General features: G+C 46.3%; 1 protein-coding gene and 1 pseudogene across 6 annotated transcripts in view; one reads left to right on the top strand and one right to left on the bottom strand.

Annotated features, from left to right (window-relative positions):
* The window catches only part of PPP1R12B (protein phosphatase 1 regulatory subunit 12B), a 100648-nt gene extending 74397 nt beyond the window's left edge, over positions 1–26251 (bottom strand). For all 6 annotated transcript variants that reach the window (XM_066239504.1, XM_066239448.1, XM_066239439.1 and 3 more), the window contains exons 1-2: positions 25832–26251; positions 442–572 (exon numbers count right to left, since the gene is read on the bottom strand). In XM_066239504.1, the coding sequence (XP_066095601.1) occupies positions 442–572; positions 25832–26107 (407 nt within the window). In that variant the 5' untranslated portion in view covers positions 26108–26251. The remainder of the gene's footprint in view (positions 1–441; positions 573–25831) is intronic.
* On the top strand, positions 9223–10658 carry LOC136320342 (small ubiquitin-related modifier 3 pseudogene; annotated as a pseudogene).
* Positions 26252–27964: the final 1713 nt, after the last annotated feature.

The following is a 27964-nucleotide window of genomic DNA, read 5'->3' as shown; positions in this document are numbered from 1 at the left end:
TTGTTAGAAAAAAAGACTTCTACTTTCAGACTTTTCCTGAATGAGAATAAATATCCACATATGAAGTAACATCTACTTTCCTGCTGAGAATCCTCCTTACCCAGAGGCTAAGAAACAGCCAGGAGCTCAATACATACTTCCCTTAGGAAGTGGGCCCCCTATTCACCCTGACTCAGCAGTGAGAGAAGGTCCCTTCCTACTCTTCTCAGGGAGGGAGAGAGGAAATGAATTGTGTTAAAACAAACAGACAAACACTCAGAATTAGCACCCCAAACAAAAACATAAAAAACCCTGTGGATTTATCAGCTATGTAAAACACAGTATCCATTATTCCTTAAAAATAAGTCAACTTCCTGCTTTCATAACTTGTCATAGAGAAAGATGTAGCTATTTATGACCCTCAAGTCCTCCAGAGCGAAGAGAAGCCCCACCCACACTCACTCAGCAATGTTGAGATAGCCGCAGGAAGCCGCTGCATGCAGGGGCGTCCAGCCCTCGTTGTCCTGCTGGTTGACGTAGGCTCTGTTCTCCACCAGGAACTTTACCATGTCAAAATTCTCATCGATACAGGCCTGCAAGAGAAGTCCACTTGTTCACTGAGTGAGCCGCATACACTCGGCTATGCGCCAGGACGCCGCTCTGGGCGCTGAGAGATGGCAGCTCAAGCAGACTCACTTCCAGTCCTTGCATCAGTGTCCAGAGCATAACTCCTCAGCTCTGTGGTCTGCTGTGAACCCTGGATCATTTCATGCCTCACAATCTCAGTTGTGAAACAGGTATGAGAACACTAAGTTCATTTACACAACTATAGGACTGTGAACGTGGTGTCTAATGCACTATGAGCAGGGGAGTGGTGAATCACCGTAGTAGAAAGAGGGCGTGCTACAAACCACTAATCTGCCTATAATATTTTTGTAAAAAGCCGCACAGGTCCAAATGCAGTTCCTCAGTGGGAAGTTGTGGCTATGAATGCAGACTGCCCAGCACCCTGCTGTGTGAGAGAGGGTGAGGTAGTTGTGGGTGGTCAGGGATCCTTAGTTGCCTGTCTCACACTCAGGACACAGAGAAGCTTTCTGAACAGAGGCCCCAGAGACCAGGCTGTCCGAACACATATACAGACTGCAGAAGAGGAAGAAACTGCGCTGAAACAGATCACGAGTCTCGGGTGGGGTCATTCAGGACCGAGAACAAATGAGACTCTCTCTTTTCAAACTTGTCATTTATACCCCTCCTTAAAAAAAATAGTAAGTTAAACTTGAGCTGAGAAACTGTATCCAGATCAAAATGATTTTATAACAACCTTGGACAATCTCACTGCACTGCCCTCTGCACAAACCACAGGGCACTCCCCCTCTCAGAAACCCGTTTCCCCTTGATGACACAGTGAAAAGTACTGATCTTATTGCATCTCAATCCTGGAGGGAAATTCTCTTTAGAATTCCATGACAACAAGGAGAGCACACAGCCCTGGGACCTGTGGGACCAATGAGCTGCTTTCTTCATGGCATGTTATTTTTACTCACATGACGGAAATTATGATTAAGATCTGAAAATGAACAAAGTAAGCCTGTCTGTTCAAAGGAAATAACCAGTATTTTTTGCCAATGATAAAGTGTGACCATTCAAGTGAAATTTGAACTTTGAGAAACCCATCTACCACCATGAGTCTGGCAGGCTGCCTATACTCACACGTGATGTGTCTGGTGCAGTCACTCATGAGACTTGTTGAGCTTGTACAATGGGGCACAATCTGGAAGACCAGCACAACCCAATGAACCTGTATTACCCCAATAATCCAATGCATGGTGTTAGAAAATTGTGCATGGGTTCAAGATTCATTCAAAGTGCAAGTCAAACCTCTGGATGTTAGTGTCACAAGGAAAGAAAGTCCACTGATGTGATTTCAGATTCTACATGGCTACTAACAGTCAGGAAACTACTACTGCAGGCACTTGAGTGTAGAACCCCAGAGCAGTACCCACCATCACCTGAGGGGACTACTGAATACGTCCTCCCTTTTCCACGTATGTAGCGTGTGAGTACACATTTTCTTAATATACTTTAATCAAAACAGTATATCACAACAGATTGTATCCAGACATTAACATGTAATAGATTATTGCTATTTTAAATGACTTAATGGGTACATACTTTAATATTTTCTCTGTAATATGTAATACCCCACTTGAACAAAAGGTCTTTAAAGTCCTGAATAAATTTTTAGAGCGTAAAGAAATCCTGAAAACATAGTTTGAGAACCGCTGTCCTCACTCAAACCCACCAAGAGGTGTTTCATGGTGATTCAGAGCGACTTTTCAAAGAGTGACCGGTCACTGCGGGAAGACCCAAGTTGCAGCACCAGACAGCTGCTGTAACTGCTGCTTTACCAGGAGGAGCTACGCCCTCCACCCCCACCCCAGACAAGCCCCATGTCCATCCTGCGTAGCAACAGGGACGGGTGAAAAAGGGAAGATTCGACATAGACGAACATTTAATCAGACAGCCTTGGCTGCAAACAGCATCGCTGCTAATTTTCTCCAAATCACTTGATATTTTGACAATGAGATCACTAAACACACCAGCTGCAACTGGATTTCATGATAGTACATTTCTCCCACTGACCTTTGTGAGGCCAGGACTCAGCTTCATTTCCAACAAGCAGCCCCCGCTAACGTTGCTTCTGTGATGTTTTCTCAGGTTTGTCAACTCAGACAAGCATTCCCCATTTACTCTACTTCCCACCATGTAAAATATTTCATAATGGTGCTTATCATTGAATTCCTTGCAAACTGCATGTCTGCTGTAGTGAAGATCGAGACAGCTCACTGCAGAGTGCCTCACTGAAAACTGTCCAGAAAGACTTCCAAGTGAAGGAATGACAGGAGTGCTTTTCAAAAAGTACTGAAGTTCAAGGAGAAGACAGTGTTCCAAAGGTTAAGCACACGCTGTCCAGGGAATAGTAAACATGTCAAGATGGTCAAATGTGGGCTGGAACCTGGGAGAGGCTGGGTGGCAGCTCTGCCAGGTTGCAAAATGTCTTTGGCTCTGAAGGAACAGTCTCAAGACTCGGCTCCAGTAGCCATGCCACCAAGAGGACCTGTTGTTTCCAAGATCATTCTCTGCCCTTTGAAAATGACAGCAGTCAAGCTCCAAGGGCCTAAAATAAGCCCGCTAGAGCAGGATCAAACAGGAGACAATGTCTCCCTCTCCTTCCCTCTCATTTCCCTCCCTTCCTTTCTCGACCTTCTTCCCCAGCTCAACTTCAGCTCTCCTCCTTTTCTGTGTCATGGTCTCTGGGTCTGTGAACATCAAATTCTTGACACAGTGTTTTTACAAGAGGATACCGTGAGGAGTTTCAGAGAAGGACCACAAGCTGGCATGATCTGCAAGGTAATCTGGCAGATGTCAACCCTTAGAGAGTCACCTCTGAGACTGTAAGGCAGGCCAACTGCTCAGTTACTTCCTAGACAGCCTGGGTGCAGGCAGTGTCCTGCTCTGCACCAGCGCACGGCGGACAGGCCGGGTCCGCACCAGCTCCGCGATGTGTGAACACCGCAGTGAGCTGGAGAACCTGGGGGCCGGGGGACCACCGCCTGCCTCATGGGATGGTGTGCGGACGAAAGGAGATGACCCTGGAACAGTGGCTGGCACATTGTTGTTGTTGTTGTTACGCCACTAGACTACGAACAGCAACTCCCCAGGATAAAGCACAAATTGTACTCATCCTCACCCTCACTGTCCCCCCATCTCGTGTCTTACGGGAGGGAAGCAGTTGGTTAAAAATGTCTTTCAACTAGCAAGATGTGGGGTATGTCTGTGAGGTCGACTTCAGGAACTTCCCTGAAGTCAGTGTCCAGCATCCTGGGGGACCTTATGTCCAGGGGCTCTGGGAACAAGCTAGCATGGGCCGTGGCTAAGCTGACAGAGAACTCTCTCTGAAGAAACCCATCAACAGAAATAACTTGGAGTGACCGGTCTGTTCTTTTCTCTTTTTCTGATGCCTCTAGACGAAAGAACATGGCTGAAGCCACAGAAGAGAGAGAACTGACCTGAACGCCTTCCCAGTGAATGGTGACCCCACTCAGACGCTCTCTCTCACGCAGCAGCTGCTGATTCTCCCCTGAAGGCAGCAGTGGGGTGCACAGACTTGTGAAGAAAACCGTGTCCAAGGCTACAACCCCAGCACCCTGCCCCCCTACCTACATCTGGCTACACTGACCTGCCATATGGTAGGTCTTTCCTTTCCCTGAATGGGCAAAGGAGGCTGAAAGAGGTCCTAATGTTCTTCAGGACATCAATGGGAAAACTATTCTTCATGTTTAACCAATTCCTTCTGTTGTGGCTCACAGTTCATTTACTTGTGCTTTGCAATCCTGAAGACACACAGAATGTTACTAAAGTAACAACTTGTTCTAAACTCTTTTTATTATTCCATTAATAGATATTCATTATTAGTCCAGAGAGCTAGTGGACTAATTGCCAGGTAACAGTTTGAGGCTTCCTAAAATGAGCATATCACAGTTACCCCCGCAAAGAAAAACTACCTCCAAGGAAAACACCTGATTGTACCAAATGCTGGGGCAGAGCACTACGAGTGGCCTGAGTGAGACTGCCCTCTCTATATTGAAGACACAAGTGGCTGCCAGCTGACGGGAGCCAGAGTTCAACCTGGGACCACAGAGAAGGCCTCACAACAAAAGCCTCCTCCGTTCCCAAAATAGCCTGCAACTGTCACCACCACTGAGTGCCACTGGCTCCAGGAGCTGACCTTATGCTGTGTCTCAGACTCCCGCTGCGACTCCCTTCCCCACAAAGGGCAGGGACAGGTGCCAGGGCAGGTGACATACCTACTTGTTTGGGTGTTTCAGCCCATGCTTGCCTGGATTTCAACGAATCACGCACACCCTAGTACTGGGTGGTGGTGATACTCATAATGAACCCTATTCCATACCTTCCACTCTTCTGTCCTGTGTCCTCACAAAATTTATTTAACTCAGTAACAACTTATATGTAACTTCTGTAATATAAAGTCTGTGCAATTCCCCAAATTATATAATTTTAACATGTTGAAAACCCTAAATGCCTAGGCATAACAGCAAAGAGGATAATTTCTGTCACTCATCAGCCACACACAAAATCCCTGAAGCACCTGTGAATTTCTCGAGTTGCTGCTGTGTGTTCTCTGGTGTAGCCCGAACACCTACAAGAGCATTGGGCACATACACCTCTTGAATAGAGAGCAGGTGCTCAAGAGCACAGACAGTTACATTTTCTGTACACTCAGTTGATTCTCAGTCACCCAAAATGACCTACACTTCCCTGAAGGCTGCCAGGCCCATGGAACCCACAGACTGCACAGCACAGCTGAGGGTGGCTGGTCGGATCGGTGCTGCTGCCTCCCACCTTGCACACCATGCGCATCCCCACTGTGTGCATCTCCTTCCCACTGCTGCAGCGTGCTGAATGGGATCCCCAAATATGCCCACGTCCTAATCCCTGGACCCTGTGCAGGGACCGCACTTGGAGAGGGGTCTTTGTAGATGTAATTAAAGATCTTGAGATGAGCTTATCCTAGATTATCTAAGTGGGCCCTAAATCCAAAGACAAGTGTCCTTCTAAGAGACAGTCAAGGAGAGATTTGACAGACAGGAGAAGGCAATGTGACTACAGAGACTGAAGAGATGTGGCCACAAGTCCACAAATGCCGATAGTCACTGGAAGCTGGAGGAGGCAAAGAATAAAACCTCCCCTGGGGTTTCTGGGGGGAGTACAGCCCCACCAACACCTTGATTTCAGACTCCTAGCCTCTAGGACTGTGAGTTAATAAATTTCTGTTGTTCTAGGCCACCAAGTTTGTGGTAATTTGTTACAGAAGCCACAGGAAGCCCATCCCACTGGTACAGAAGACAAAGCACCTGGAGAGGCTGCTGCATCCTTGTTCCTTGTATTAACAAAAAGTCACAGCAGTGGTTCACCCTTCTTTGCCGAAAAAAGTCAAAAAAAAATTTTTTTTTTTTTTTTTTCATTTTTCTGAAGCTGGAAACAGGGAGAGACAGTCAGACAGACTCCCGCATGCGCCCGACCGGGATCCACCCGGCACGCCCACCAGGGGCGATGCTCTGCCCATCCTGGGCGTCGCCATGTTGCGACCAGAGCCACTCTAGCGCCTGGGGCAGAGGCCACAGAGCCATCCCCAGCGCCCGGGCCATCTTTGCTCCAATGGAGCCTTGGCTGCGGGAGGGGAAGAGAGAGACAGAGAGGAAAGCGCGGCGGAGGGGTGGAGAAGCAAATGGGCGCTTCTCCTGTGTGCCCTGGCCGGGAATCGAACCCGGGTCCTCCGCACGCTAGGCCGACGCTCTACCGCTGAGCCAACCAGCCAGGGCAAAAAATTAATATTACATTTAATAGGATGTTTTAGCATTTTTTTTCCTCACCAGTCTTTAATCAAAACAGCAAATGCCTTGGAAACCCAACCATGGTTCTTACATTAAGCATGTTGCTGAAAGTATTCTGGCCGAGGACTGAAACCAAAACAGAGGTGGGTGGCAGTATTGATCGATGAGTCTACTGTGAGACCTAACGTTTCTAAGCTCCAAGTCCGCCTGCTCCAACAAGGAAGTCTCTTCCCATGAAAAGAATTTATATAAGTTAAATATGATAAAAGAGGCAGTAAATTTGGAAATCTCAACTGTCAACAGATGCTCACTATGAGAAGCTCTCAGATTTTAGTGGTAAGGACTGATCCAGCATGTGAATTAATCCTTCAAGTATCTGTCTCTCCACTCCCACTGTTCTACAGCAGTGGTAGTCAACCTGATCCCTACCACCCACTAGTGGGCGTTCCAACTTTCATGGTGGGTAGCAGAGCAAGCAACCAAAGTATAAATAAAAAGATAGATTTAGCCCTGGCCGGTTGGCTCAGTGGTAGAGCGTCGGCCTAGCGTGCGGAGGACCCGGGTTCGATTCCCAGCCAGGGCACACAGGAGAAGCGCCCATTTGCTTCTCCACCCCTCCGCCGCGCTTTCCTCTCTGTCTCTCTCTTCCCCTCCCGCAGCCAAGGCTCCATTGGAGCAAAGATGGCCCGGGCGCTGGGGATGGCTCTGTGGCCTCTGCCTCAGGCGCTAGAGTGGCTCTGGTCGCAACATGGCGACGCCCAGGATGGGCAGAGCATCGCCCCCTGGTGGGCAGAGCCTCGCCACTGGTGGGCGTGCCGGGTGGATCCTGGTCGGGCGCATGCGGGAGTCTGTCTGTCTCTCCCTGTTTCCAGCTTCAGAAAAATGAAAAAAAAAAAAAAAGATAGATTTAACTATAGTAAGTTGTTTTTAAAGATTTATTCTGCCAAACTTAGCAAAAATCCGATACAAAGTACTTGGTAAGTAATTATTATTATATGCTTTAACTTGCTGTAACTCTGCTTTATAAATTTTATAAAGTAAAGTTACTCCCCTACTTTATAAATCACCATTACTGTGGAACCGGTGGGCAGTTAGAAAATTTTACTACTAACAGAGATACAAAAGTGGGCGGTAGGTGTAAAAAGGTTGACTACCCCTGATCTATAGCATAACTACTGCCCATCTCTCCACCCTCATCCTGCTATAGCGTAACTATGATGTCTCTCCACCCTTACTCCACTACAGTGTAACTACTGCCTATCTCTCCACTCTACATGCTACAGTGTAACTACTTCCCAATTGAGAATCATAGTAGCAGTCAGCTCAAACGTGACAGGTGATACCAGCACTGTCAGCCTGTGTGAGACTCACAACTCCCTGACAGTCAGTTTGGCTCCCAGAGAATGAGAACTATGTATCTGACTATGTAATCAGTGGTCAGGTAGGCTCTGGACACAGATTTGTAGCCTTTCAGGTGAAAGAGCCAAGAGAGACAGCAGAAATAAAGAATTTTCCATGGGATGTCACACTAAGATTTTGTTCTTAGTAAATTGGAATATTGTCTCCAAGACTATGTTTATAATGTGCGACCAGAGAACACCTTCCTGCAGTTAAAAGCAGTTGACAATGTTCATTCAGGACTCTAACAGAACCCGTCAAGTGTTTCCCTCTAGCTTCCACACTCCCCATGCACTGATCCACTTGCACAAACACCAGCCCTTGAGAGCCTGTCCTCCAGGTACTGCCCTTGTACTACGTCAGGCACAGTACACACCTAAGTCTTGTATCAAGCAGGTTTAAACAGTCAAGAAGAAGGTAGTAGAAGAAGGGCCGAGAACACAAAAGCTGTATCTTCTCAAAGCCCACAGCTCTTCAAACAGAAGTTTCATGTCCCAACCTCCAAACCTCTACTTTGCTCCTTGTGAATTATCCTAATTCTGAGGAATAATAAATGCGGCTTAGTAATGGTGGCAAAAACCCCCAGCGTGAATTTCTTTCGGGTATGAGCTAAGGCACAGCAAGTGACAGATGATTCATCTCCACCGACTCGATCAAAAGAGTCTCCATGCAAAAAGTACATTATAAGAAAGCTTTAAAAAGAAGGAAAGATGTGGTAGCTATAGCAATAACCATTAGGACTTCTCATTTTATAAATAGAGAAATGAGGCCCAGAAATACTGACTTACTTAAGACCAAGTATTCAGTTGCTAAACTACAGCATGTTTTCTACCTGTCAATCTAGAGGTATCCAAAATCAAGTTCAGGCCAGGCTCACGATAGCATTTGGCGCACTGAACATTTCTAATATCTGACACTAATTTTGCTTTAGCATAGATATTAGCCTTGCTTGCCAATAATTTCACACAAGAAATGTCCCAATTGCTTGATTTGAGTTGGTTACTCCTGACCAGACTAAATGCAGAGCACTAAGACCCTACGAAAGTGCTTTGGTTGCTAATTTATCCTCGTGAGTCTGAACGGAATCAGCTTGGCTACCTGTCTGAGCCACAGCCCCCCAAGGACCACTCTGCTGCTAACTGGGCACAGTGTGCGAACTGCTGTTCCATGAAGTGGATCATTCACTGAGCTCTAGACCCCTCTGTGCCCAAAACAAGTGTTTCATAAGCCACACAAGCATGGCTGGAAGCCGCAGCACAGGCAGCGTGTCAGAGCTGTCCTGGAGGCCTTGTGAGAAGAAGGTAGGCAATTCTGGGAGCTGAGCTGGGTGAAGACGAAAAGCCACAAAGAAATTATGGAAAAATTAAATTCTCAGAAAGCATAAATCAGCCTTGCAAATTCTATCCTTAAAAGAAGAGATGAGAGTTGCGGCGGGAGAGCGGCGGGCAGAGAGCGTGATTCGCCTGCTCCCGCGCTGCCTAATTCTCCGCCACGGCCCTTCCACCCCGCCACCGCTCGCAGCCATGTCCGAAGAGAAGCCCAAGGAGGGAGTCAAGACAGAGAATGACCACATCAACCTGAAAGTGGCTGGGCAGGACGGCTCTGTGGTCCAGTTCAAGATCAAGAGACACACCCCGCTGAGCAAGCTGATGAAGGCCTACTGTGAGCGGAAGGGCTTATCAATGAGACAGATTAGATTCAGGTTTGATGGACAGCCAATTAATGAAGCAGACACCCCCGCCCAGCTGGAGATGGAGGATGAAGACACCATCAAAGTGTTCCAGCAGCAGACAGGAGGCTCGTGGGCCTCTGGCTGCCTCTTGGGATGTGGCCTCTAGAGGGACTGGCCCCACTTTGTCACCGTCCTTGCATTTGCTGTTGAAGAGTGAACATGTGACCATGCCAATTACAAAGGAGTCTGCAGGAACTAAGGACATCCACCAAACTTTCTTTCCTCTCTGGCATACTGTGGGTGCAACTCAAAACTGTTTGCAGGGACGAAATATTTACCTGAAACCGGGCCAGCCACAGTGTCATGTTAGTTTAGGAAAAAGAGTTGCGAGGTTTTGGGGCTTTGTTTTTGCTTTCATTTTTGTCTTTTCCCTTCCTATGACATTTCCCCGAAGCACGTGGTGTGAATGTTACCTGATGAAGATCTTATCCCAGGTATTCAGTAAGTCCCCCTGCTTATTCTGTCATGTAGAGCGCTCATGTCATCAAAGTGGGGGTGCTTCTGTGGGGCAAGTTTTGGGGGCATTTGGAGGTGGGTGACAAACTGCCACTTATTATTTCTTGTAGGCACAGGTTTCTTAAAATGTTAAATATTGCAAGTTTAAGTTTTGTGAGAATATGGTAAAGTGGAAGGGAGAATACTGGAATGCTTTTTAAAAGGTGAAAAAAATAACCAAGTCCCTCAGCGGCACAGCCCTGACCACTTTGTTCTTCTCGTGTCCCCTTGGGCTGGGCTCCTGATGGTACAGAGGCAAAGCTTGGTGCAGCCGAAATGGGCTTTTCTCCTTTTTTAAAAAAAAAAATTTTTTTCAATTACAGTTTCCATTCAATATTATTTTGTATTAGTTGCAGGTATTCCCTTCTGTTAATAGAGAGGAAAGTTCCATGTTTCTCACTTGGTAGCTGTACTGTGGCCTCAGATTTTTTCCAGTTTTTGTTTCTGATGAACAATAATGGTATCTATATAAAAATAGGATTAAGTATTGCTGATTTTGCAGCGATGTTTTTGTGTAAAAGAGCTACTTAAGTGTGGTTACAAATGGGCCCTGTGCTAGGACGACTTTGTGCTCTCACGGAATGTGCTCTGCTGCTTTTTTAAACATTAGCTGTGATTTCATTTCTGTGAAACATTTTGAAACCTGTACCTATTAAAAGTTCTCCTATTGCCCTTCTGTATGGAACCCCTGCTGCCTGATGGCCCTGCTTTTCCTCGTTCTGGCACCTGGACAGTGACCTCGACCATCATCTCTTGCTTGCCTGGAATCTTGTCTTTCCTTTGTTTTGCTGTTGGGGTGTGTATGTGGTCTCTGCTGGCGATCAGCTGTGTTTGTTCACAATTTGTATATTCTTTGTTGTCCTTTACTACTGTAAACAGTAAATATAGTTTGGTATTCTGTAAAAAAAAAAAAAAAGGAGATTAAACAAGAGGTTATAGTTTCCCCGTTTATTTTCTTTTTGATTAAAAAACAAAATAAAACAAACTTTAACCTTGACCAGGTGGATCAGTGGATAGAGCATCATCGTAGTGTGCCAATTTCATAGGTTCAATTCTCAGTCAGGGTACATACAAGAAGCAATCAATGAGTATACAAGTAAATGGAACTAAGTAAAACAAGTTGATGCTTCTTTTTCTCTCTCCCCTCTTCTCTTTCTCTCTCTCAAATCAACAGAAAATTTATTTAGAGAGGAAGGGAGAGAGAGAGAAACACTGATTTGTTGTTCCACTTATTCATGCATTCATTGGCTGATTCTTCTTTGTGCCCTGATTGGGAATCAAACTTGCAACCTTGGCATATTGGGACAATGCTCTAATCAACTGAGCTACCTGGCCAGGGCTTTCCCGTATTTTCATCAAGGGCTCTGCATAGCAAAGCTGGGAATGCAACACAAGTCCATGTCACTCACTGCTGTGTCTTGCATGTGCAGAGCCTAGATCAGGGATCGGAAATCTTTTTGGCTGAGAGAGCCATGAACACCACATATTTTAAAATGTAATTCCATGAGAGCCATAAAACAACCCGTGTACGTTAAGCATTATCCAATAAAAATTTGGTGTTGTCCCGGAGGACAGCTGTGATTGGCTCCAGTCACCCGCAACCATGAACATGAGCAGTAGGAAATTCTCATTGTAATACATGAGAATGTTTTATATTTTTAACATTATTTTTTTATTAAAGATTTGTCTGTGAGCCAGATGTAGCCATCAAAAGAGCCACATCTGGCTCACGAGCCATAGGTTCCCGACCCCTGGCTTAGATGGTAGAAGACACTGATAAAGCAGTTATGTGACCTTCCCCACACAGTCCAGGGTACAAGTGCAGATAACAGGTCAAGGCTTCCTGGGTTCAAATCCCAGGCCTTCTAATGAGTAGTTCTGTGTTCTAGAAACAAGTTCTCTCTGTATTTCCTCGTCTGTAGAATTATCACACCAAGGACTGTACTTACTACATGGCATTAAAATTAGCTAATGTATGTTAAGACACTCGGTGCCTGGCTTAAAGTTAAGGGCTATGTGACTGCCAGCTGGTGATATTAGTGTCATTATTACTACTGCCCTGTTTAGTCCCTAGGAGCAGAAACACTCCTTTCCCTATGAGAAAGGGCAACATTTCTATACATAAAATACGCATAAAAGGCTTCAGTAGATGCTGAGACCACTGTCACATTCTGCTAAGAGTTGGCCTGACCTGTGGTGGTTCAGTGGGTTAAGTCATCGACCTGAAATGCTGAAGTCACTGGTTTGAGACCCTGGGCTTGCCTGGTCAAGGCCCATATAGGAGTTGATGCTTCCTGTTCCACCCTTCTGTCTCTCCTCTGTCTTTAAAAAAAAAAAAAAAAAGGCCAGAGAGTAAGTTAAGGCAGGAGAAGGGAAGACAGTGAGCCTGCAGAGGAGGAGCAAGTGCCATCGCTGCGGGAGGTTCAGGGCTGCAGCCTGGGTCCCGCCATCAGCACTGGGTGTAGAACTTGAGTCTATTGTTAGCACAGGCAGAGAACCTGAGAAGCCAGATTTCAGTTCCGGATTTGACAGGGGCTTGTGTTACCTAAGATCAGGTGAAGAACTTAACTGAGTAATGTGCTCCTTGACTGTAAAGCACTTTTCCATTTGTTCATGTGACAAACATGCACTGAGGCCAATGCTCTGCCCGACACAGTCCTCGGGGAAGGCACATGGCCCTGCCACACATGGTGGGAGACACAGGACTCTGCCGTGATGTGCAGTGAGGGGCACTAAGTGAGCAGTCACTAACTGTCTGTGGGTGACAGTGGGCACTTTCCAGGATGGAGTACCCACCATTTTTATTTCAAGGGAGAAAGAATCAGCAGCTGGAGGAGCAGGGATGAATAGAACCAGGAGCAAATGGCACAGCCCACAGAGAGGAGGGCAGCATAGGCAGTGTTTGGAGTGGTGAGAAGTCTGGTGTGCTTGTACTCAAATCAGTGGGTCTCCCACGAAAGTTTGATCAGGCTCCCTCTAGCTTCATCAAGAACATGAAGTGGAAGGATGAGGGGCTGGCAGAGTGACAGCAACGAAGGTCCCCATGTCCTCTGAGAAAGAGCTTAACTTAGGCTTCAAACCAGGTATGACGCTATCAGAAGAGTATCTCAGAATGATAACTGTGGTGGGAATATGAGCCTGGATACCACTCAGGAAATGGCCATTGTGGCTGGATAGGAGGATGAGGTCTGGAGGTTAGGCACTGGCAGTGGTGACATCACGGAGGGGAGGGAATGGAGGTGGCCTGAGTAGAAGGGATAGGTTGGTTCATCACAATGCCAGTGGTGAAAAGGACAACACTGGGATGTTTAAGAGCTCAGGGCGCTGGTGGACGGTACACACTTAGCCCAGACAGGGTCTGCACAGGAGTCTTAGCATCTTAGCAATCTTCTGTCCTGACCCCCCACCAACTGCTAATTCTCCCCAGGCCTAAGTGACTCCCATCCAGGAATGACATCTGAGCAGCCAGCTAGCTGCACTTCTCGCTGCTCCTTGCATATTAAATATCCTAATGCGAGCCCAGGGCAATCCATGCCAACCAGTCCAGCCTCGCAGCTGTCCCTGCCCGAGCAGAGCCCTGGCCGGGCACAGATCCTGTGGTGTGGCCCTGGCACAGCATGCCTGTACAGCAGCCCATGGGACAGGGGAATCGAGGTTATGGTGCAGGTCTCAGCTGAGCTGAAATCTCTGCGAAGTCACACGTCAGAGACCACAGTAGTGACTTGACCACTCAAGAGCGTACCTCCAACTTCTTCTCTCAAATGGAAATCACAGGAATAGAAAAAGTCGCTTAATTAAAAGCATTTTGTTTGGCCCTTCTGGCACTTTAAAAACAAAGATTTTTTTCACCTAAAAAAATTGTACTTGAGACTTTAAAAAAACCAGGACTGCCTGGCAAGGCTGGGTCCAGATTCCTACAAAGCAGCACAGGGTTGGAGTTGAGCAGCATTGCCCAGGGCTCATGCCCACCGCTCCACCGTGTCACCAGCTGCTTTATTAGCTTATACTTCCTGCCCACCCCATTTGGGCATTCCCCGAAATATTTTATACTGAAAATGTCCAAATATAGAGAGGTACAAGGATTTCGCAGTGATGCCATTCTTGCTTTATAGTGCACCCGCCCCACCCCACAATACATTCACAATAATCTCCCCAAATGTTACCCTGTGCACGTCATTAACTAGAACTCAGTCCTTGTTCACAGCATTACTGTCCTCCTGAGGTGAAGTTTCCACACCGTAAAAACAGATCCTATGCACACAGCTCCCGAGTCCTGACCAATGTGCACACATGCCCCCAAGCTACATGGAGGCCCTACCCCAGGGAAGCCCAGTGGCTCCTGCGTGGCTGACCACAGCACTGTCCATGGCCACGGAACTGCTGGCCAAAAGCAGAAACACAGTTGTCCTCTCTTAGGCCGGGAGGGCCTATTTCTGCTGGGTCTTAACAGACCAAAGCTAGGTGCAGTCAATTCTGCAGTATACATGAATCCACTGTTGGGATGAAGGAGAAGAGGCCAGTGGTTGAGACTTTAGAAATCTTAAATAATTTGTCTTTTCCTGAAAGCTCCAAGCTCATAATTTGTGAAACATGCCCAAGGCAGGGAAGAGGGATTGATAATGACACAAAGCTGTGAACAGCAGACACACAGGAGTGGGATGCAACCTCCCTGACCAGTGCCACAGCGACAAGGAGGCTCCTGTTGTGTACTCGTTAGCAGGAGGCCTTCCTCAGCCAGGAGAAGCTCAGCACCACACACAGAAATCTCTGTCCAAAGGTGGGACAGCAGACAAGGGAGATCTGAGAAACCATTCGAGTGCTGTTGGGCCTGCCATGGGCCTGGCCCCTCACGGAAGTAATGTGAGAAGCCTGAGCCTCCTGGAGCCCTCAATGGCCTGTGCCGGGAGGGAGCTGAGCCCCTAAGACAGAGAGGCTGACACCCCCTGTGAGGGCCAGAGGCATTATCCCAATCTGCCTCCACAGTCTCCTCTGTGGTATGGCCTCGGGCCCACGCTCTGAACAACAGTCCATCTGGGGCAGGGGTAGAGGGCACACCGGCCCAGAACAGGGGACACTGGAAGACACTGTACAGGCAGCGTGTAACTAACGTCACAGTGTCCCATCTTTCCACAACTCCGTTCCCTGGCTGTGAGACAGAGAGCCACACACTCAACCTTCTTTCCACTTCAGGGTTGACCTGAGGACACAGAAGAGAAGTACAAAAATTGATTTTTAAAAAGATAAGTACGTATAAATCCAAGTATTACTATTAACATGCATTCGTTGTGTTACTTTATAAACCAAAATATACTTTGAGGCGGTCGACCATTGATTTAGAATAAAGGTTTGCCAGTTTCCTCTGCAAAGAGCCAGACAGTGAGTATTCCCACTTGGCAGGTTGTACAACCCCTCAAAAACACTCAGCTTTGCACTGGTGTGTGACAGCAGCCATACACAGCACTGACCAGGTGCGTGATGCTGTGTCCCCATTCACCTTTGTAGACACTGAAATCTGAACTTCATGTAAGTTTCAGACATCACAAAATATGGTTTGTCTTTTGCTTTTTTCAACTAATTAAAAACATAAAAACCCTTTTTAGCTTGTAGGCTGCAGGGACCAGGCAGTGGGCTGAGTTTGGCCTGGGGGTTATTGTTTGCTAACACTACTTTAAAGCTCTAGCCAGGAAGTCTGAGTACAAATGCTGGCTGTGAAACTTACAGCTGTTGAGACCCTCGGTGACTCAACTTCTCTCTGCCTCAGAGACCTCATCTTTAATGAGGAATACAACCGTAGTATCTCAGAGTCACGATGAGGATCACAAGACTTAACATGTGATGGCGGTTGTAACTGCTCGGGTGTATTGCTATAACTATGACACACTACTCCCTAACAATTCTCCAAAGGCACATTTACACACACCATGTCCTCTGACTTGAACATGAGCTTCCACATGTTCTCAAAGACTCTGTTTAATCACCCCCTCCTCCACGAAGTCTGCCCATCCTCACAGTCGGTCACCACCACCTGTGTTCCTGGAGCCTGGAGCTGTGCACTGCCTTCTACTGCAGCTACCTTGACTGTCAGCTTCCCCATCAGACTGCGTACTCCCTCCCTGCAGAGACAGTGACTTACTTACTATACTCCCTGGAACAGTGCCCTACACAGCAAGCACTCAACATATAGCTATTATTAACCTGACACATTAAGTGCAGCCTGAGTGGCAATGGCCTGACTATGTAACAAACGAAACTATAACTAACTGTGAAGAGAACCCCTGGTGCCCTGTGTGGTACAGTCAGTCTTGTCAAGGAGCAGCAGAGCATGTCCTAGTACTGTCATACAATGTGCACACACAGTCACAGCCACAGTCCTAGCGTTAAGGGACTTTACGTCCCTCTCCACCTCAATCTACACAGAAGAATCTGTGTGTGGGGATGAACTTCCTGCCCACACAGTACCACATGAGGAAGAGTCTACAGCATGGGGGAGCTCTCTGGTCCTACTGCAGATTCTTCTGTCAGCGGTCAGAGGCAGGTGCTTCTCAGCCCGTCAGGGTTGTCCTCGGACACCCAGGCACCACACTGCTGCACTCAGCCCACAGGGTGTCCACCCCTTTGTGTAGACCTCTGCCCACGACCTGGGAGGCTGGCTGCACCACATACACTCCCACGGACATGGGCTTACTGTCCCTTAAACACCAAAGTGGTGTTAGAAGAACAAGAAGGGAAGGGACTTCAGAGTAACTGAAGAGCAAACACTTCCTGAAAGGCAGTTTTTCGTGTCACCGAAATCAGTCACAAACTCAACCACAGAGCCCAGCAAGGAGTCACATCACAGCAGATGACAGTCTGTGACAAGCACAAAGGAGAGCTTTCTGTTCTAAGCTGATATCACAGGTGAAAAGATCCCAGCTGGGTGCTGGGACAATGACATCATAACTGGTCCGTCCTTCAGTTTTTTGTTTGCTTTTGGGGGAGGGGTGTGCATGTAAACGCAGAGTCTGTGAATCACATCTCTCCATAAGTCTTCTTCCTCCTTCAGGCCATGAGATCAGACAATGAAAATCTGCTGAGTTTAAGGCACAGAAAATTCAACATACAGACGATCTTTCTGTTAAGACAGTGCTGACTCCTTGCCATTGTTATTGTCATTACTATCATCATCTTCTTTAATACTTTGAAAAGGCTTCAGGTATGGTCTTTAAACACTGCTGAATTTGGACACACTCATGATTGCTAATTCTTAATAGTAATTCTAGACACACCATCTCAACAAATTTTTTACTCCTATAATATATTACAATAATAAATAGGACTGGGTCTTACTGTATTTTTCAATAAAATAATGAAACAGAAGTAAATTATAGTGCCATTCTTTCTTCCAAAATACTCAGATTTTAAATATATTCCCATGGGTCTTCCCCAAAGTCCTCTACAAAAGGGAAGGTGAGTGAGTAATAATAATGGTGACAGCAGCTAAGGTTCCCGAAGAACATTTGAAGCTGGACATGTGGACAAGATGGAAAGAGTGTGAACAGAAGACCTAGCACCAAGCCTAAGAGAAACTCCTGCATGTAAAAACCACACAGAATAGGGCCTGACCTGTGGTAGCGCAGTGGATAAAGCATCGACCTGGAAATGCTGAGGTCGCCGGTTCGAAACTCTGGGCTTGCCTGGTCAAGGCACATATGGGAGTTGATGCTTCCAGCTCCTTCCCCCCTTCTCTCTCTCTGTCTCTCCTCTCTCTCTCTCTCTCTCTCTGTCTCTCCCTCTCCTCTCTAAAATGAATAAATAAATAAAATAATTAAAAAAAAAAAACAAAAAACCACACAGAATAGGAAAGAGTGTGCCAAGAAGAAGGGAAGCCTGACCTGTGATGGTGCAGTGGATAAAGTGTCGATCTGGAAACACTGAGGTCGCCAGTTCAAAACCCTGGGCTTGCCTGGTCAAGGCACATATGGGAGTTGATGCTTTCTGCTCCTCCTTTCTGTCTGTCTGTCTCTCTCTGTCTCCTCTCTAAAATGAATAAAAAATATTAAAAAAAAAAAAAGGGAAGAAGAGAAAGAATTTAAAGTCCCGGGATACCAGGGCTTCAGGAAGGATAGTGTGGTTGACACTGAGTCAAGAAAGATGAAGAACAGAATGTCAGAGCCATGGGCTGCCACGTTCTCAGAGCAACGTGTGTGTTCACTTATCCTGGATACATATGTGCCTAAGAGCAGAAATGCCCAGTCATAAGGTAACTTTAATATTCTGAGGAACTACCAGACTGTCTTCCAAAGTGGCTGCATCATTTTACAATCCCACCAATAATGTCTGAGGCTCTAGTTTATCCATATCCTCACCAATATTTGTGATGGTCCCTCATGTTACTAAAACCATCCAAGCGGGTGTAAAGTAATGTCTCCTTGTGGTCTTGATTTGCTGTAAACATGCTTTAACAGCAAAACAAAACAACAAGCAAACAAACATCACCATCCTAAAGACAATTTGCGTGTCCATCAACAGAAGATTGTTAATTTTAGTACAATCACACTGTGAAGATGAATAAATTAGTGCCACATGTATCCATGTGGAAATTAATGAATCACTGCTCTTTGTATCAACATAGATAAATCTTAGAAATGTTAAAATTTAAAGGTACATAGCAAAAGGATGTGTAAAATATGATGCCTTTAATATAACACTAAATTAAAAGATAATATAAATTATTTGGGAATATTTTCCTGTGCAGTAAAGATATAAAGACATGTTCAACTGTATTTATTACTATTAGTCTATTTTTTAAGCTGGTTGGTGGCTACACAGGTATTTGTGACTTGAGACCTGAATCCTTCAAGTGTTGGAACAGAGCATGACTCAAATATAAAGACTGCAAAAGACATATGCATAATCATTTCTTTGGAGAAGAGGTCTTAAAAGAGATGCAGTCTGGTTCAGAGAACCAATTCATCAGAACCAACTGGAGCGTCTCAGGATAAACAGTAACCAAAGCAGCTCTAGCAAAGCAGAGAAAAGCCCTCCACCCCCACTGACTGTGCCAACAGGGCCAGCAAGGGCAGAGCAAGGGACAGGAAGTGCAGGGGGCACAAAACCTCGGGCCCTGCTGTCAGGACAAGGCGCAGCATCCAGTCTCTGAATTGTACAGAAACAAGTGCAACAATCCAAAGTCCTAGTGATGCTCACAGAAACTGTCTGAAACACACTTTCATCTTTCTTACAGGTCTATCAAAACCACCTGATAAATCTCTCCAGGGGCAACAGCAGCCCCAGGCTGGGAGCACCATGTCAATAATGAGTCATCCTTCTCCTGTGTCTTCTGCTGCCACAGCCTGACTTGCTCAGAGGACCTAACAGGTAGCCTGCGAGGCACCAAGGCTCCATCCATGTATCTCCGAGTCACAACTGCTTGGTAGCTGAGCAGAATTTACAACAATTAAATGTATGCATCTAGAGTTCTTAGGTTAAATATTTTCCCAACGTTTAATGGAACATCCTTTATTTCAGCAGTGAGAAATAAGATCTGAGAAAGTCACATTGCAGGCGGTCATGGGTCAAATGGAACATAATAAAATTGCCTTAAGATGGGCTAACAGATGCAAAACAGGAATTTTCTGAAGGCATTACCAGAAATTCATTAAAAGCAGGAATCATAGAGGATTGCTCACCTTTGTCCAATAAATAATCATAAAAATGTAACAGCCAGTCAGGATTTCCAAAATTGCATTACAATATGATTGTCACAGTACTGTGATGTTTAAGTGTACTAAGCACAAAACCCATCCCCTAACTACAATGTAGTTCAATATTGTATCAGAAACCTCATACAGATCAATTTTCAATATTGAGAACTGAGGCTTCAGTTTTCCAATTAAATGGACTCATGAAATAAATCCACTCTGTCTGCCTGATAAAACTTCCAGCCCCCCAATTTACCCATACTGGTTACAATCTAAGATTCAAGAAAAAAAAAATTTAATTACACTTTAAAGGTAGGAGAAAAACCCCAACACATTCATAGCCCCCCATATCAACAAACTGAGCAAGCTTCAATTAGCAATGCAAAAAAGCAGGTTTCAGTTCCTTGTCCTCCTATATGAAATCCTGGGTTGAGATCTTTGCTCTGTAAGTATTATTACTATGTTAAACCACTAGAAATCTATGAAAGATCTCAAACTCACGTCTTGCACCATCTGTAGGTAGAAAGGTATACTATGATCATTTTCACTCACAGCATAAATAAAAACAGTCACAAGCACTGATGAATATAATATCCTCCTCGGACCTGCCACAAAACCTCCAAGAGTCAGAATGCTGGAATAGAAGGTCACTATGCAGCCAATTTCCTATAAAGCAGTGGTCCTCAACCCCCGGTCCGCAGAGAAAAAATAAATAACTTACATTATTTCCGTTTTATTTATATTTAAGTCTGAACGATGTTTTATTTTTAAAAAATGACCAGATTCCCTCTGTTACATCCGTCTAAGACTCACTCTTGACGCTTGTCTTGGTCACGTGATACATTTATCTGTCCCACCCTAAAGGCCGGTCCATGAAAATATTTTCTGACATTAAACCGGTCTGTGGCCCAAAAAAGTTGGGGACCACTGCTATTAAGGACAGTAGGGACCAACTGTTCTGGAGATCTTTCCTAAAATTCTATTACATTTCTAAAATGTATCAAATGATAAGCAACAAGTAACAAGAAGCACAGAGTCAGACACAAAGTAGACTTTCAATAAAAGAATGTGCAAGAATAAAGGCAGAAAAACCTTTGTTGATACTGAGCTTTCTCTCCCTGTTCCTCTAAGGCTGCCTTCCAGTGACAGTGCTCATGAGTGGGGAAACGGGCCAAGCAGAACTGGGAAATAAAAGGATCTGAACTAGTTAGTCAGCCCTTCAGAGACAGGAAGGCAAGCTTCATGCCTATGATGTCAGGGTGAAAAGCCTAAAACATTTTTAACTCATAAGTAATGAAGGCACTTGAACTACTGGGAAACCACTTTTTCAGGAGTCTTTTCATATATTTGGGGTCCTAATTTACAGTTACAATGATATCACTGGTAGCCTTTTCTTCGAAAAGTCAATAGAAAGATTAACAAATTATGCTTAACAGGAAAAAAAAACCTTCATATAATTTCTACAAAAGTCCTCAAAAACATCTTTCTACTAGTATTGCTCTTTCAAAGGTTATAAATGTTCAATCAACATGGTCTGATGCATCATATGAACCATTCTGAAGAGGTAAACTACTAAAATAATCAGGATGACTGTTCTGCATAGCAATGAAAAAGCAACAGGATTTTCTTCATTCCGTATTTCCTTGGGTCCTGACACTAAGCAGAATTCACCCACATCAGGGTAATGCAGAGTCACTTTGCAGATGGAACTGTAACAGGAAGACGTAATGAATTGGAATAAGAGAGAAAGGGTCAGAAATATGAGTTTCATTTTCCCACACAAGTTGGCGTGCGCGCGCATGCGCGCACACACACACACTACTTTGCACGGAACTGAACGCATATCTTAGTCTTCTTCTGTCCCACTCTGAATATAAACTGCTCTTTTCTCCTTCTCTCCTCTATCCCTTTCTCCACCTCTCTTCCAAAGAAAGAGATAATTTTAATCTCCCTGAGGACTAAGGCAGCTCTAAAATGACAAAGGCTACTAGGAACTGAATTCCAGTCTGGGGTAACCCTGAGGTCCAAACTTGGACTCTGAGACCATTCCAAACCCAACCTGAATTTCTGAGTCAAGCAGAGAACACTTCTACTTTCCTAGTTGTCCCTCCAAAGGAAGCATGAGCAGACTGGTCTAGAGACAAGATCTCTGTGAGCTGATGGTATGTATCCTCTACCCATCCAGCACAGACAGAAGTGCCAATATAATATATTCTGCAGAAATAAGCTGGCACTCATTGTTAACAAATCCCAGAAGATCTCTTTTCCAAAGGCTGCCTTGTTTTCCGAAAACAAGCACTTGCCTCAACATACAGCAGTCCCATAATTTGGTAGGCACAGTTTAAGAGCCCATATCTAGACCTAAAGCATCCAAGATCATTAATATAATCTAGATAGGTGCCTGACCAGGTGGTGGCAGTGGATAGAGCGTCGGACCCGGACGCAGAGGACCCAGGTTCGAGACCCTGAGGTCACCAGCTTGAGTGCAGGCTCAGTGGGTCTGAGTAAGGCTCACCAGCTTGAGCCCAAGGTCGCTGGCTCAAGCAAGGGGTCATTCAGTCTGCTGTAGCCCCCCGTTCAAGGCACATATGAGAAAGCAATCAATGAACTAAGAAACCGCAACGAAGAATTGATGCTTCTCATCTCCCTTCCTGTCTGTCTGTTCCTATCTGTCCGCCTGACTGTCTCTACCACAATAGGAAAAAAGAAATAAAAAAAAAACCTAGATAGGCATAATCAACCTTGCAAAATAAATAAATAAAAATAAAAGAAATTTTAAGAAGTGCCAGCCCACCCGACACTGTTAGACTGTATTTCGTGCCTTGTAATGTATACACATAAATGAAATGGGAACTCCTCTGTGAGCAAACAACCACTTTCAAGGGTTATATCATCAGATTCATGCCTTTTCTCACTGGAGACTCCAGCATACTAAAGGCACACACATCAAATTGTCATGTATTCTCCCAAGTTCAGGGCCTTCCCCAGAGCAGGTTTAATCTTTGAAATGCTTTGACCCCAATCTATTTCGAGTATTATTCACAGGCCCCCTGGAGTGTTTTATCTGTGACCCAAGCACCTTATAGCCTAAGCAAAGGCTGTCAAGAAAGATCTCCAAGTCAAAAGTATAGCATCAGGGCACCACAACCTGAGGTGTAAATCATTCACTGTCACCTGTGGACAAAGGAGAAAAGCTGTCCTCATATCACCTGGGGGTTTCTCCCAACATGTCACCATGATAATCCACAGCTGGTCAAGAAGCCACTGCCAAAGGTAAAGAGAGAAAGGAAGCAATCGTCCTAATAATTCAGATCACACTTGTTTAACAGGTGAGTATTTTAACTAAATATCTCAGATAATTGTACCACTGTCTATTTCACAGAGGGACTGTGGGTGATAAAGCAGGCTGTCCAGCTGCGGGTGGCTCCAGTCTCACACTGAGAATACTCATATGCACCTGAGAGTCCCTCAGGCCACGGGGACAGGTCCTATAACTGCAGGAACTTACTCATCTGAATTTGTAAGCCAATAAAGGCCCCTTTCTTGAGTCAAATAGAGAGGTTTCTCGCCTGACCAGGCGGTGGCGCAGTGGATAGAGTGTCAGACTGGGATACCGAGGACCCAGGTTCGAGGCCCCGAGGTTGCCAGCTTGAGCGCGGGCTCATCTGGTTTGAGCAAAAAGCTCACCAGCTTGGACCCAAGGTTGCTGGCTCGAGCAAGGGGTTACTTGGTCTGCTGAAGGCCCGCAGTCAAGGCACATATGAGAGAGCAATCAATGAACAACTAAGGTGTTGCAACGCGCAATGAAAAACTAATGATTGATGCTTCTCATCTTTCCGTTCCTGTCTGTCTGTCTGTTCCTGTCTATCTCTCTCCGACTCTCTGTCTCTGGGGAAAATAAAATAAATAAATAAATAAATAAATATATGGAAAAAAAAATTTCTCAAGAGGCGAGTTTGCACTACCATCTTCCAGTAGCTTCATCTTTTTTTTTGTTTGTATTATTCTGAAGTTGGAAACGGGGAGGCAATCAGACAGACTCCCGCATGCGCCTGACCGGGATCCACCCGGCATGCCCACCAGGGGACGATGCTCTGCCCATCCGGGGCGTCGCTGTGCCAATCAGAGCCATTCTAGCGCCTGAGGCAGAGGCCACAGAGCCATCCTCAGCCCCCAGGCAAACTTTGCTCCAATGGAGCCTTGGCTGCGGGAGGGGAAGAGAGAGACAGAGAGGAAAGAGGGGGGAAGGGGGGGAGAAGCAGATGGGTGCTTCTCCTGTGTGCCCTGGCTGGGAATCGAACCCAGGACTCTCGCATGCCAGGCCGACGCTCTACCACTGAGCTAACCGGCCAGGGCCCGCAGTAGCTTCATCTTTAGCTGGATTTGTCTCATGATGAATGTACCTGTTCAATTCAACGCATTGCCAGCCCTGTAAGGAGGGAGGAATGCCCCCACAGTTGGCCCTCGGGTGCACTGGTTCAGGCTCCCCTTGGATAACAAAGTCTGAGGATGCTCAAGTTCCTTAGTAGGCCCTTGGGACCCACAGATATAGAGGGCCAATTGTATTGCATTTGCAGGTGTTTAAAACAAATAAATAAAAACCACAGCTGCCATCTCCCTCCTCTCCTCTGTGACAAGATTTCTGAGTGTGAAGAGATTAACTCAGAGAACGTGCACTCCCCAATCTGGGATGGGAGTTCCCAGAGCAAGACAGGTTCCTAGGTCAGTCTCTGGAGAAAGGATCAGAAACGTGGTGACTGGTACAGGAGGGAGGTCAACCAATCAAAAGTGACCTCCGAGTCAGTGGTTTTCCTCTTAGGGCATCACTAAGATGTGTATGGTAGGACTCCACAAGCATGGTCACCTTAAGTGACACAGGGCTGCTGAGCTGCACTAGGCGACTGCAGGAGGTACACAACCAGAGAGCTGACTCTCCTCTGTCCTCCAAGAACACCCGGTCCTGTTTTCTTCCAGGTGTCAGGCCTCAGTCCCTAACACCCCAACACACTGGAACAATCTCAAAGAGTTCAGAAATTTAAAAGAAAATAAAGCACCTATCTTGTTTACATTCGGCTTCTTATTAATTAGGTGGGATAGAAAGTTGTGAAATTTAAATCTGAAAACTTCCTACTAAACCCTCTGCTTTCTGAGCTTCAGGTTCCTCCTCTGTAAAACAGAAACAACAACAGTGCCTGCCACACCAACTTTCAAGGATCCCTGCTGAGACTCACAGGAGGGAAGGCGTGAGAAACAAGGTCAAACAGCAAAGCACTGGACACTGTTAGCTGCTGCCTCAGGGGCAGGGAGAGGGGCAAGGGCAAAGAAAAGGACCCAAGTTGGATGAACAGAAGAGAAGGTTCCTCCACTTGCCAGAGAAGGGCTGCAGCATGGTGAGGGGTAACTTTCACACACTCAGGGTGGGGGTGACACAAGGTCCAATTATGACCTAGAAGTCGATGCTCCTGCCAACACACTCACTTGGCATTAACCACAGGAGAAGATAGAAATAAGAAAAATGAAGAGTGGGTGTCCAGCGCTCAGTGCACCAAAATAACAGTGAAGTTCCAACTGGGACATGGGGGTTGGGGGGCTTGGTTGTGAATCGTGCTCACGGAATATTGTTGCATCAGACAGCAGCGGCGAAGGTGTCGTTCCCAGAGCGCCCAGTGTCCCGTTCTCCGCCGCCCGTGCACCGCAGCTGCGCGAGGCATGTGATGTCTACCGAGGGCTTTATGAAAAGTGATTCGGAGGTAGGGAAAAGCGAAGCCTCTCCGGAGCCGAGCTCCGCACATGGGCCATGGTAGGGGACGCTGCCGGGGAGCGGGGGGACATCCGCGGCCGCGAGGCCAGGGGGCCGCAGGAGCTGCGTTGGAATCCTCTTGGCGAAGCCGCAACACAAGAGGTGCGAGTTCCGAAGACCCGCCGCAGCCTGACCCCGCCGCGGGGACCTCAGGGCCGCCACCCCGGCTCTCCGAGGGCGGTGAAAGCGCGCGGGGCGCCCCGAGGGTCACACGTGGCGCACAGGCCAGGTGGTGAGCATGGCGACACGCAGCGATGGCCTGGGGACTACGTCCCCGGTCACCATGACAACTGGAATGGGGTCGGGGACCCTCCTGCGGCCCCCGCCTTACCTGGTGCAGTGCCGTCAGGCCGTCCACATTGGCCGTGTTAATGTCGGCACCCCGGGCCAGGAGCCTCTTCACCTCGTCTACGTCCCCGCTCGAACAGGCGGCCAGGAAGACCGCGCCGTCCTCGAAGCGGACCCGGGGGGCCCCGCGGCGGGTGCGCGGCTGCCGCTCGCCGGGCTCCTGCTCCGTCTCCGAGCCCCGCCAGCGCCGCAGCTGCTCCGCCCGCCGCGCGCGCGCCGACTCGGCCCGCTTCCCACCCAGGTGTTCCAGCTCGGCCATCGCTCGGGCCGGCAGCCGCACTGCTATCGCTAGGTCGCTGCTGCCCGGGTGCCACCGCCTCCCTCAGAGCGCGTCAGCCGGGAGCAGAAGGCAGAGACCCGCGCACCGCCATCTTAACTTCTCCGCCGCTAGCACCGCCCGCGCGCTCCCTCGCATTCAGCACGCAGGTACGCCGCGCCCCGGGGCATCACGGGACTTGTAGTCACAGGTCAGCGTCAAAGGCACCCTGTGGCTTTCAGGGAACCACAAATCCCAGGATGCATCAGGAAAGGGGCGAGAACCCGCTGCTCCCTACTTCTCCGCGAGACCCAGTAGGGTCACCTTTGCCCCAAAGCTAGAATTGACTCCTGGACTGGCGGCAGTGGCATTGTGGGAGTTGTAGTTTATTCTTTTTTTTAAAATAGATTTTATTCATTTATTTTATAGAGGGAGAGAGAGAGAGAGAGAAGAGGGAGGAGCAGGAAGCATCAACTCCCACATGTGCCTTGACCAGGCAAGCCCATGGTTTCGAACCGGCGACCTCAGTGTTCCAGGTCGATGCTATATCCATTGCACCACCACAGGTCAGGCAGTTGTAGTTTATTATTGTTATGACTACTGAACTAATCTTGGCTCCTTAATTATCACATCAGTCCTTTGAAGTGGAAAAGGGGCCAGTAATTATCCCAATTTTCTACTGGGGAAAACTAGACATAAAGTACCTGATTCTAAGTCTAGAGTTTCATTAACATTATAACATATAATAGTTAACACCTATTAATTAGTGTCAGTGTGCATGTGGGGGGGGGGGGGAGCATGCACATACATCACATACATACAGTGGTGCGTATTATACACAGGTACTTTGAGCTTATTCTAGGCCCAAAGAAGATCCTGGAAAGGATGCATCCAGGTAGCTGGAAGAGCATGTGCACCATTTTAATATATATGTTCCTGGTACACAACAGCTGCTCAAAAAAAAAAAAAGTATGAGTATGGACTGCATATTTTACTGACATCCTGGTTTTCTCATAAATATTTTTTAATTGGGGTAAATTTTTCAGGGATCAATAATGTTACATTTCTTTCAGCTGTATTCCTTTCACACTCAGAATCAGTGTAAAAAAAGACATCTGGTTGCTGATGTATAAATAAGCTAAAATTGGCCAAGTCCTGGTTAAATCCTTACTTTCCCAAAGGTATGAACTTAAATTTCAATGGGAGAAATCCGTCTCAATAGCTAGAAGTTCCAGTAAGTATCCTTACATATATATTTTATTTGCTTTGCCCCCCCCCCACCACCAAGGTAATAAGAGTGAAATACCCTCTTTGGATAGTTTCTATAAAAATAAGTGGCTAAGGTCCTTGGATAATTTAAGTGCACATCTGGAAAGAGAGGAATGTGTCTTCCAGGTAAGTGATTACAGAAAGCAGTGCTAATTATTTTAATCTAATTAATTTAACTAGCTCAGCCAAAAAGAAGTTATGCCACAAAAATAAAACAATTGATTTATGTACAATGGCTTGAAAAGTTTTTCAAAATTAATATATTTCAAGAGGTAAAGGTGGATGGTGGGAGGTAGAAGAGGGTTAAAAGGAAATAAATGGTGATGGAAGGAGACTTGAGTTTAGGTGGTGAATGAATGGTGCAGTGTACCGATGACCTATTCTGGGATGGTTCACAAGAAACCTATGTTATTTTAAGACCAATGACACTGCAATAAATTCAATTTTAAAAATTAACATCATATAATTATTTTCCCTGAAACATCTTCCCCCAAACAGGACTCTGAGAAGTAAACTTATACAATCAGTTGCTGGTAGTTTAGAGATACTAAATAAATATTCTACTCTAAAGGAAATGTTTTATATAGGAGT

The sequence above is a fragment of the Saccopteryx bilineata genome, chromosome 1 (genome assembly GCF_036850765.1).
Source record: "Saccopteryx bilineata isolate mSacBil1 chromosome 1, mSacBil1_pri_phased_curated, whole genome shotgun sequence".
NCBI classification, from domain to species: Eukaryota; Metazoa; Chordata; class Mammalia; order Chiroptera; family Emballonuridae; genus Saccopteryx; species Saccopteryx bilineata.
The sequence above is the reverse complement of the archived record's forward strand: the minus strand, read 5'-3'. Positions and strand labels throughout refer to the sequence as shown.